Source organism: Condylostylus longicornis, unplaced genomic scaffold (assembly GCF_029603195.1).
Source record: "Condylostylus longicornis isolate FDR11 unplaced genomic scaffold, ASM2960319v2 ptg000053l, whole genome shotgun sequence".
Classification (NCBI taxonomy): Eukaryota; Metazoa; Arthropoda; class Insecta; order Diptera; family Dolichopodidae; genus Condylostylus; species Condylostylus longicornis.
In genome coordinates this window covers 218,479-231,537 of record NW_026578022.1, presented here as the reverse complement: position 1 = coordinate 231,537, position 13,059 = coordinate 218,479, and the positions used below count along the sequence as shown (strand labels likewise).

At 23.3% G+C, this 13,059-nt stretch overlaps 1 protein-coding gene across 1 annotated transcript in view; it reads left to right on the top strand.

Moving 5' to 3' along the window:
- Positions 1 to 6,302: 6,302 nt before the first annotated feature.
- The window catches only part of LOC129611575 (GATA zinc finger domain-containing protein 8-like), a 68,449-nt gene continuing 61,692 nt past the window's right edge, over positions 6,303 to 13,059 (top strand). Inside the window, exon 1 of the mRNA XM_055524780.1 lies at positions 6,303 to 8,568. Within this exon, the coding sequence (XP_055380755.1) occupies positions 7,228 to 8,568 (1,341 nt within the window). The 5' untranslated portion in view covers positions 6,303 to 7,227. The remainder of the gene's footprint in view (positions 8,569 to 13,059) is intronic.

Sequence of the window (13,059 nt, the reverse complement as noted above, 5' to 3'; positions counted from 1 at the left end):
TTTATAAAAAATCATATTCGATGATCACATTCAATTAAAAACTTAATTTATTTGAAAAACATAAAAAAGAACAAGCAAACCATTTCTTTCTCCCTTTATTTTTTTATAATCCCAACACACCATAGTTCAATAATGCAATTTATGTTGTGTACAAGGTCAAATTATTAACTTAAATAATTATAAGAACAAAACATTAAAACAAATAAAAAATTATTTTTTTTTTTCAATGCAAATATTGCATTTCTCATTTTTGTTTTGTATTGCAATTCAAATGCATCTCTGGTAGTCATATGCGCCTATTATAAAATATTGAGGTATGCAATTCATGGATATTGTGCATTAATAATATATAGGTGATATTCAAAAAAAAAACAAGAAACGAAAAAGAAAAAATTTTTAAATTAATTATTTGGCACATATGAGAGTTTGGAATAATGACAAAAAATTTTATGTATGACACTAAAACAACAAAAAAATTAAAATAAAAAATGCAAAACCTATTAGAAATAGAAACCATTTAAATAATTTAACAAAAAAAAACAAAGAAAAGAGCGAGAAATCAAATGAACCATTTTTTGATTCTGATTTATTCACTCTAAACAGAACAAGTCTATATAGAATTCATTTGTCATTAAAATTGAATGCAATATTTGAATCCTATAGTTAGGCGCTAATCAATTTCAAATTACATAGAATCAAATTAGAAATAGAAATGAAAAACAATAAAAATTGCAATTCACAAAAATATTTCTGAAAAAAAAAACAAAAGCAAAATAAATTTAATTTAAATAAAACGCAAGTAGATTAGAATCTAAAATTAAATAAAATCAAAAAAACCGAAAAAAAAAAAATCATGTATCGACTTATAAACAAAAACAAAAAAAAATACATAAAAATTTATCTAAAAAGTCTAGTTGGTCAGAGCATCTCTAAATTTTTCTATAATGAAAACATGAAAATTATGTGGGTGCCAACAAAATGAAAAAAAAAAAAACACAAACAAATAAAAACAAATGAGAGCCAAAATGTTTTAAATCACTTGTGACATTTTGATTTTTCAATTAAAAATTGTAAATTTTTTTTTTCAGCCAATTTGGTATCAATTCTGTGGTAACAGGAAACACCTGCGTAAATCGAATGATAACAATTCATTTACTAAATATATTTCCATGAACAGTTATATTCACATGTACTCTTATTATTAAATGCACGATCATTTCATATGACTTCTCTGTCACATAGTGCTCATTTTACATGCACAATAGAAATTTTGACATGAAATCCAAAAATATCTAATATACGTGATATAAATGTAAAAAATAAAGACTGTTATATTGTTAAGCTACAATTGTAATATAATTTTAAAATCTATAAAATAAACATTTCAGTTACTCTTTAGCATTTTTAATAACCCTTCCACTCATATGAGCAATTCGGTTATCTAAATCCTTGTTTCTCAAATTCATTAGTTCATATAAGTATGAGTCAACTGTATGTAGAGTTTAATTAATTATCAATTAGTGGAGTAATATACGTTTTCTATTTCACAAAAAAAAATTATGTAAATGGGCAATTTTTGGCTTAAAGTCACAAAATTATATAGCGCTAACAATTTGATGTGAGAGCAAGGTATACCACAAAATATTGCATTTCTCTTATGACAAATAAAGTATCTTGTAAAATTTTTAAATTTAATTTAATCCCGTAAATATTTTTCATTGATATTTGATAATAATAGATTTTCGTGCATTTTTGACCTACAAAATTCTAAATTGCTTAAGAACGTAACGTTCACGTAAAATTTAGAACTAAATTCTAATAGTAGCAAATCACTACAATAAACATTGTAAATATAAATTAATGTAGAGTTAGCAATAATAATTCGCCGAGTAACAAGAAAACTGTCATCCTTTTCAAAGTAGCCAAAAATAATAAAGCTAATTTAATAAACAAATTCAATGTTATGAACGAAAATTTAAAATTTGAATATTTAGAATTTTAGTTGAAGCGAGTTTTTGTAAAAATAGAAAATTCTTTTAATGAAAACACTTTTTCCAATGATTTTCTTTGTTTGATTTTTTTTTTATTTTACCTTTTTTCTTTCTGTTTCTATTTTCCTACTTTGTTTTTCTTTTTTTTTATCTCTTGTGTTTTTTATTTAAAGAGTTTTATAAATATGTAGTTTCAAATAATTTTATAGGTGGGTTTGTGTATATTGGCTTACATATAAGCAAAACAATTCAACAATCCACATGCATTCATTCACACATACATGAATTTAATTCGGAAAATTTTTTCTAATATAAATTTTCCTTATTTTCGCGACAAAAATAAAATAATGTTAAATTGATACGAAACGGTAAATTTATAATACTAATTATTGTGAATTTATCAAATACTTAAACCTATAAGCAGAGCTGTAATTTTATATATTATATTTTTTATATGATAAAAAATATAATATACAAAAGTGTTAACAGATGGATCTGTTGTTAATTTTATATTGCTGAGAAAATTTTGTAATATTATAAAGATGATAGAAAAAAAAAACAACAAATTTATTGGTTTGTTCCCATAATAATAAACTTGAGAAAAATTAATAAAAATTTATTCAGCAAATGCATCCTCAATAATTAAAGTTATTTAATAAAATTTTGAATTTTTTCGAAATTCGTAATAGAAGTCTTAATAATTTTATTTATATTTTTTTTTTTTTAATTTAAGTTCTTCTCGTTTTATAATAAAAATACTTTTAGTATCTAATACAGAGTCATCTTGTGAGATATAGAACACAAAAATTTTAAATTATAAAATAAAATCAAATTGTTCGGATGTGCATAAATTTAAAAAATATCAGTGCATCTAAAACTTTGTTCCTATTATAGTGAGATTAAATGGTTATTGTATTTGATAAATTTTTTTGCTACGGAGCAACTGTTATACAATTTAACAAAAATAAGTTTTTAGAATTTAATCTTTACCGTTTTAAAATTAAATCATTTATATTTTGGTAAGTATGTAATTTAATGTTTATGTGGATATATTTCCTATTATGTATTTTTAATTTAATAAATATATATATATCTACTTTCACACAAACTTTCACACAAATGTACAAATATCGCACTTTTCACTTTATTACCGTAAAATTAACAGCATAAAAGCCTCTATTTATTATTAGAAATCTCGAATTGAAAATACATACATACGAGTACATATGTATAAAGCATTATTTGAAGATTTTAACAGCATACATACATACACTAAATTACACAATTTAGTCTCAAAAAGATTTTAATTTATAAAAGCGCATTTTGTCATTGAAGCTTTACACTAGTTCCAATAAATAGTTTTCGGGGAAAAAAAATGTATTTATTTATATTTGTGGAAATGATTACTCTATAAAAATTTTTCTTTTGGAGCTCTAAACGCTTTTAAGCTGAACATGTACTTAAGTTGATTGGATATGAATATCAAACGCAATGGGTAAGTAAACCAGTGTTAACAAAATAAGTTGAGTATAGGCTGAATCAATTTTTAAAATTTCCATCCAATTATGTATATATTCAATGTTTTTGCAAATATGATTTTCAATTACGTGCAAATTTTATGAGACGTAGATAAATTCTTACACTCAATTTTCAAATTTAAGTGTTAGAATTTATGTCTCATATTAGAAAAATTTCTAAATATTTTTTTAAAATGAAATATTATGTAACTTGTAACATCCATATTGACTTACAAAAAAAACAAACATCTCAAGATTCATTCTTTTTATTAATGTTTATCGTATGGCTATTCAAGATTAAAATTTTTGGCCGACAAGGAACGGGGATTCATAATAACTTTTATTCCGTAATTACTTTTATTAAAGTGCGTATGCTTTTCGAATCGCGAATGTTCAGGCACTCCAGTAAGATGGGAAATTTCTAGATGAAAACTTAATTTCACTTTCCAAATTTCCGAATCAGAAAAGAACTTCTAAATTTTTCTTCTATTTTACTTAGTGTTAATTACAAGTGTGTGTAGTTTTCGAAAATGAATTATTGTAAAATTTCTAAAAAGACTAAATGACATCTTCATGTAAAATTTGTTTGAACACTTTAGTAATTTACAAAAAATGTAGGTTATTACCAAAATTTTAGCATATTTTATTGAAAACTTTCTAAACTTGTTAAAATGTCAACATTGAAAAAAGATTCTAAAACAAAAAACCCAAATTATATTTAAATTTTTTTTCAAAATTCACTTGAAAAAAAAAAATTGAAAATCTTCGAATTGCCATTTTTACTTCAATAAAATTTATGCAAAAATGTACGCTTATATGGTTTCAAAAAGCAAAAAAAAAAAACAATAAAAAACAAATAAAAAATATCTAAACGACCGCCAAGAAAAAGCAAAAACCCAAAATTTAGGAGAAACGTAAACAAATAATAAAAAAAAAACTAAATTTACAATAAATTATAAAAATTAAAATTTCATAAATTGAGAAGTGCCGGTTACCATGAGAAAATATTTTTAACTGTTATACTCTCAATATTCAGCAATTCATTTCATTTGAAGAGCCTAACAAAACAAGTAAAAAAAAACTGTATGTAAACAAAAACAAATTCAATTCACTTGACATTTATGAAATTCCATCACTATAATTTTTGTTATATCTCTCCACTCTCCAGTCAAAATATTTTTTAATGTACATTGCTATATACATATATATGTATATATATATTTATTTGTACATATATTCTTTTTCCTATTGCAGTAAATACTTACTCAATACATAATTTTATTAAATCATATGATGAGATCTAAAAGAAAAATCAAATAACAAAACTACCTACATACATACATAAACTGCTTTACCTGCATGTATTACAATACAATGCACACAATTATATACGCTATACATATGTACATACAATATGTATGTATATACATGAATATTTATAAAATACATTCAAATTTATAACAGTTAAAAAACTATATAAGAGAAAGAAAAATATTTAATTTTATTTTACTGAGATTTTAGGATGCAGTGCATTGTATATTCGATTCAAAATAATATCATAGTCAACTAATATCCAGCAGGCAGAATATTATATTGTAATGTTTTAGAAAATTGTAGCATATATGTTACATTCAAATTTTGTTAATTGTGCATAATCTGGTTTGATATTCAAGAATTTACATTTCGTTTTGAATTTTTAATGTAAAATAAATGCCTTAAGGGAAGTATTATATTAATATGATGATAATACAGTGTTACCAGCAATTATAAAAAAAATTGATGTAAACACATTAAGGTCCGTAATATGTACATATGTATGTCTTTTGGAAAAAGGGGGTTTCTGTCAAAACAGAAAAATCTTTGCTTTATAACAGTTTACATTAAAATTCCTTCGTATTTATTTTAATATCTAGGATTCAGCGATTCGGTTAAATTATTTATGTGCAGAACAATAAGCAACTTTTACAAAGTATCGATAAAATTGAAATAACCCGTTAGAATTAGTGTAAATGTATGTATGTTTGTTTTAGTTTTTAAAAAAACACTTATACATTTTTTACTTTTTTAAGTAAAAAATTTTTGACAGTATATATGAGACACTGAGCGCATTAATGGCTTACGTTCAAAAATGACATTTCGAGTAAATTGCAAGTTAAATGTTAAATATTTAATTTTTAAGGAAATTTTTAAAAAGGCAAAAACAAACTTATGTCAAAATAAAGTGAAAAGAGAAGTAAACTAAAAGTATTTTGAAAATATAGAATAATTCTTTAGGCCATTACAGGTCTATTGAACATAATAACTCATTTTTGAGAGAGTGCTGAACAGACCACTAATGCAATGAGCGCCTCATATAACAAATATGTTGTCAAAATTTTGACTTATATTAAAATAAAAACTTCCAAATTTTATTTAGGCAACATTTTTAAGTGAAACCACTTTAATTGCATTATAAAATTCTTAATTTTTAAATATTTTACTCCCTACTGTGATAATTTTTAAATACATTACTAATTTATCAAAAAATATTGTTATACAAATATACAATATACTTATACTGAACAGGCATACACCGTATAACATACTCACCAATCAACAAACACATATACCAATAATTTCAATTCAGCTTACAACTTTTATTACCGTTTTTTTTTTTCTGTTGTCTTGTCTTCTTTTTTCTCATTTTGTTTTGTTATGCTGCTTTATGTACGTACCTTTTCCCTTTTCTTCTTTCAATCATCGATGGTTTTTTGAGTAAAATTTTTATTTTAACTTAACAATTGCACTCTGTCGCTGGTTGAGTTCGCATCGTGTATATTTTATAAAAATAAATTTCGAATTAAATAAAATATAAACACAAAAAATCGAGGGAAAACTTAAAAAAAAAAAGCAACATTTTGTGTTTTTTTTTTGTTGTTTTTGAAAATTATCTTTTCGCTTATAATTTTTCAAATAAAAATTTATTTTGGAGAAGAAATTCAAAAAAAAAAATAAAATAAAAGACCCGTTCGTTACATAAAAATGAAAAAAATACGGTTGTTAATTCTGTTAAAAAAAAATTAAGAAAATTTGCTAAAAAAATAATTTTTAATTGAAGTGCGAAAAAATGATCCGTTCTTTATTGTTGTAAAATAAATATCCAAAAAAAAAAAATTTGAAATATAAAGTGCTAGTGTACTTAACAGGCATAAGGTATAACAGATTTTATACAAGTAGTATAATGGTTTCCAAATTCTTGTATTGAAAGTAATAAAAAAAATTCAAAGTTAAAATTATTTATTGAGTAATAATAAAAAAAGGGTAACAAAAAAAATAAAAAAACAGAGCAAATGTTTATTGAAAAAATTGTCAAAATATTTTACGAAATTTAATTTTTAAGAAAACGAATGTCAAACACACATGCATACATAGCACACATTTATACGTAAAAATCGAATGAAAATATGTGAATTAGTGGAAAAATTATTAAAAAATATTTTCAAAAGTTAAAATATTTTTAATAATAATTAATTGTATTTCCAAAAATGAGTTAAAATTTAAATAATAATTTAAATAATTATGAAATCAACTTGAGAAAACAAAAATCGAAATTAAAACAAAAAAAATTTCTTAAACGAAACCAAAACTTAAAAATTTAAAAAAAAAAAAATAATCCTGAATTTTTTATTTTGGTTATACCTACATACATACAGACCTACCAATTTTAAAGTGAAACCATTATGGAGTCTAGGCTACAAAGTAATGAAATAAGGATACCAAAACGTTTTATAACATCAACATCATCTACATCATCATCTGCCGCTACAATTTTATCAAACTGTAACAATTCAAGTTTAACTTCAACAACTGGTATACAATCATCATCATCATCATCTATAATACCAACATCAGTAGCAACAACCAGTTATCTTGCCATTAATTTATCAAATTCAGGAAATAATTCATCAAAAACATCCACCGGTAATATAAATACTAACAGTAATACAAATAATATTATTAGTAATAATACCAATAATATTTTAAAATCAACAATAATTACATCAAATAATATTGGTTCTGTATCATCATTATCATCAAAAAATTATCAAACAGCTCCTAATAATATTAATAACAAAACAATGGAATATTTAAATTTTAAATCAGATATTTTAACAAAATTATCAACAGATAAAATTATAACAACATTAGCAACATCTGGAATAGGTACAACAAAAACAACAGTACCATCAAATATATTATTATCATCAACAACATCATCTCCATTATCATCATCATCATCATCATCGTCAACAACACCGGCATCAAATAATATAACAATACTTCCTGATTTTGATTTAGATACACCATGTCAATATTTTAAAAGTTCTTTTGCACGTTCACTTTCATTAGCTGGTTCTAATCCAGTTGGCAGTGTTGGCGGTAGTGATATTATAACAAATTGTAATACAACAAATCAAACAAAATCATTAGATTTTGGTATAAATTTTAATTTATCAAGAAATTCATCAATTACTGAAGAAACAACACAACAATTATTAATAAGTCAACAAAATATAACATCATCATCATCAACAATGTTATCACCACCTCCATTACCAGTAATAACAACAACTTCATCATCAGGATTAATATTTAGTACATTTCATGATAATTTACATTATAATACATTGATTCAACAACAACAGCAACGTAATAAAATTAATCAAAAAATAATGTCTTCAACAAATAATGATTCATTAGATTCAAATATTAGTAATGGTATCAATGGAACAGATATATCTAATGGAACTATAAATAATTCTACTACCAACAATATTATTACTAATAACAATAGTACATCATTATGCAGTAGCCCTAGAAAAATGAAATTTTTGAATAGTACTACAAATAATAATATAAATAGTAACAACAATAACAATAATAATAGTAATACAAGTAACAGCAATTTAAATAGTAATAACAGTAATGTCTGGTCTACTTCAACAACATCATCAGCATCATCACCATTATCAACAGTATCGCCTTCATGCAATAATTCAGTATCTTCGTTAAGAAAACAGGTAAACCAGTTTTTTTGTTTTTTTTTTTTTTTTTTCAAATTCCTACTACTTCTATTTTTGTTCAGACCAGAATAAATTCTAGGTCTCCATTTTTTTGTTTTGTTATATTATACTTACATATGTTCAATTTTTTGCTTTTAACTTTTTAGCATTATTTTCTCCATTAATCTGTTTTTGTTGCTCTGTTAAGTGCCCTGTTGTTTTTTTCGCAGTTTCAATTTATTCTTCAATTCATCTATGAATTTCTTATCAGAAGAATCAAGAAATATCGGTTATAGTTTTTCTCGTTGTTAACTGTTTTTTTTTTTACAACACAGCGGTAATAAAAATCCATTTAAAAATAAAATGTCGTAACGCTAATTTTTTTGGTATTCCTGTTCCTTTGATTATTTTATAATATATTTTAATTTTTTTTTATTGTTCTCGTTTAAAATAAAGAAAGTTATTAAAATCTTTCTAAATAATCTTAAATTAAATTTTTCTTTTTGTTAATCTTATCGAATGCAATAAGATTAAAAAAAAATAATCGAATTCCTGTTCTAGCAACTCAAGATAAAACACTTATAACTATAGTAACTTACTTAATTGTTTTCGGAAATATTTTACACTTTATCATTGTAAAAGGCAACAAATTACAAAATTATAAACACAATTATCACAAAATTTTTATTACGGTGCCAATAATAATTGTGTTGGAACACAACTTGTTTACTATAAATGTTATTATCTTTTTAATACCTATGAATGTCATAAAAAGATAAAGGACTTTAGTAAGTGTTGATAAAGTATTAAGTATTGTAAATTATCCAAAAAAGATTATTTAATATTAATAATCTTTTTAAAATTATAATTCGTTGGAAAGTTTCTGTTAACTATATAAGGAAAAAATTACCTGTAACATACTGTACTGAACATCAAGTCACAAACCTCAGAACCATTATTAACATAGAATGTGGTGATAATGAAATGATATTTTTACAACCTTATTACTTGTTGTATTTTTTTACTTTAGAGTTTAGGGTATTGAAGTACCTGATTAAGTTATTTTTGTTTTAACTTCCTAGTGCGGTTACAAACCCTGAGCAAATGATTGCTACTTTAAAATAAGCATTTACAATATTTTCTTTTTAAAATTTGTAATTTACAAACAATATTTGTACAAAATTTACATACTTATGCCTTAGAATTTATATTATATTTTCTATGTCAGGTTTACGTGCGACGATGTAATACTTTTTGAGTAATCTAAGAAGTGGCGGTTGTAAATCGACCAAAACACTTTATTGTAAAAATTATTGGTTTTTAAGACTTTCATTTCTAAAATTAATTAATCAAAAATATTAGAAATAGTTTTGAGATTTCATTAAAATTTTATTTTTTCTACGGTGATTGGTAGTCCTTAAATATTTAGAAATGTCCCTTTAAGTATGTAGTTTTTTGTAGATCATGATTTGTGTGCGAATGTTATTATAATATTTACAGCTGTTAAAAAAACTGTTCTTAACACTGTTCTCAGTATTAATTTTATTCCAAAATTATTTAACAAGTTGACTTTTTTTTTTGTAATTTCCATTTTATTTTTCAAACTTATTCTTTATTTTTTTTCCCCTCCCTTTCCTTATAGGAAAGGGAGGGGAAAAAAAAATAAATAAATAAATGATGGCGCTGTTGCTTGATAACTGATAGTTGCATAGTTGCGACTAAATGATGTTTTTATTTGCGCCTGTTGGCGATTTGCTTAATGCTTGGTCTAACCAATGGATGTCTGATATAAAAAATTAGTGTAGTAAATTTTCAAGATAATCAAACCAAAATTGAGAAATTTCAATTATCATTTTTGTATTCGATTAATATTTTTACAAAATTTCTTTTTAAAACTGTTACCAATTTATTTTTGACTTACAACATTTTCATATTTATATTCAAACAGAATTTATAATAGGACCAACAACTAGAAATCCATATATACTTACATTATACTTATACCATACTAGAAAATAAATAGAAATCCTTTTAAAATTTAATGTTGTTTTTCCTCTTCGAAAGAAGATTGAATTGCAAAAGCAAAACGCATATATGTACATTAAGTAAGAAGAAACTATTATTGTTGAATTTTCCTTTTTTTTTTCTCAATACACACATCATCACAATTTACGTACAATTATATATACTCTATTTTTTGCACACATTCTCATTTAGTGTCTAAAAAATTATTATTTCATTATAATATACTACGTCTGCATGTATGTATGTATATATATATGCATATGCCAATATTTTATAGGAAAATCATTAATATAACAGGAAATTTATAATAGCATATATAACTAGTATTCAACTAAGCTTAAACGTTATTATTGTTGTCGACATAAAAATATCAGTTTTGAATTTTATACATCACATCATACATTCATACGTACATATATATATGTATATGTATATATATCAAAACGTTAACACTCAATGAAAAACTAAACTAATAAATTGATAACAAAAGCTATATAGTATAAGTATGAATGGGGAATGCTGTGTTGTGTTGTTGTGTATAGTATAGAAGAGAGAGAGAGACCAGAGTGTTGTTTGTGTTTTTGTGTAGCAAAAATACTGCAAATAACAAAAATCTGAAAAAGGATTTTTGTTTTTTTTTTATTTTTTTTTTTGTATGGCTTAATGCTTTTTTTTCTTGTTTTTCTTTTTGCATTTTTTACTGCAATATGACAGTTTTAAAGTTACCAGTTGTCCTGATTTTTATCTTTATTTATAAACGTACATACTTACGTAATTATATTTAATCATTAATGATGAAATTTTTTTTTTTTTGTAGTTTTTTCTCTCTTGTATGTTTTCTATATTTTTTTTTCTAAATTCTGTTAAATTTTCACACGTTGTTACTAAAGAATTTTTACTTGATATTTTTTTCTTGTGTTATACAAGTAGTACAATTCTCAGTATATATATAATTTGTGTATAAATAAATTTATTATAAAAAATGCATGTTGCACAGTAATAAATTCTTATATTGCCCATAAAAAAAAAGAAAAATCTTTATTATTATTTGAACATCTTATGGATATAAAGAATGTTAACTATGTAGGTGACATTATGTGTTTACTTACTTACTTGTTTTTTTTTTAATTGGTAAAGAATTCAATAAAGTAAATTTAAACATAAAGAGACATTGTTTACAGAGAGACATAGTTAAAATTATTAAATGTAGTAACTAGAACAAATATTTTTATTAAATTTATGTGTACATTCACTCATAAATTTATGTTATGTGCGTAAGAAATTCAATTTAAAATTTAATAAAAAAATTTGTACCCGTTTTAATAAAAATATACCGTAATAATATTAGATTTTATTAAGTAGTACAAGTACACCTTAGTATTACGGCATCTTCGAATATGTTTGCTTTAAAGTTACAGTATTTTAGATTTTTATTTTAGTCTAGAATTTCAAATTAAGAAATTTAACGTGAAGAAAAACAAATTATTGTTTGTATACTTAATTTACAATTACGTTAATTAAAATTATTGTGTATATATTGTTGATAGTACTTAGGTTGTGAGTAAGAATTCTGTTAAGGAGGAGTGAAAATTAGCATGAGAATTTAAATGATTTATGACATTTTATTTTGCATATGTATATTTCCATATAAATATAGAATAAGCATAGTTATGTATATAATATATAACCTGCAATGATCTGGTATACGAATGCATCCTTACACCATAAAATTTTGAATAATTTCAGTTTATAAGTTTATATATTGTGTCGCTCCAAATAGTTAGAAGATTTATGTAATATTAAAATGAAAAAATAACAGAATCAATAATAGGCATGTGTAAACAATATAACAGAATTAACATTATGTATGGCATACACATATATAAAAAAAATATTCAATTAAAATAAAAAATTTAATGGTTTTATCAGAAATATATTGTATACTTACTCAAAATATACTAATTATACATGCAGAGATTACAAAGTTTTTACAAAATATTGATCTGGCATCTATTTTTTAATGCAGTAGTTTTACGAAAATTTAGTTCTGTACTCAATTGCTATAAGTACTGCACTTGAAATTAAAGTTAAAGCACAAGTACATCAAATTAATTCTAGTTTTATGAGATAATTTCTGGATTCTCAAATTATTTAAAATTTCTATATAAAAATTTTCTAAGTGTACTAAATTTCAGTCATTGATTTTTAAAGCCTTATTAACCTTTTAAGTGTTTATATATAAAGTATTTAAGATAAACTTTTAATAAAATTGTTTAAAATACTCAATTGATGAATAGCCAAATTTTTTAATGATTTCATTACTTATAGTCAAGTAGCTTGATTGATTTTAAAGATTCACGTTCATTTAAAGCGCACATTGAATTATTTTAAATTGTTAATTGAATTGAAATTTAGTTCGCGATCTTACACACACTACAAACTTGTTCTTATATAATATTTGCACACATAACAACATATACATAT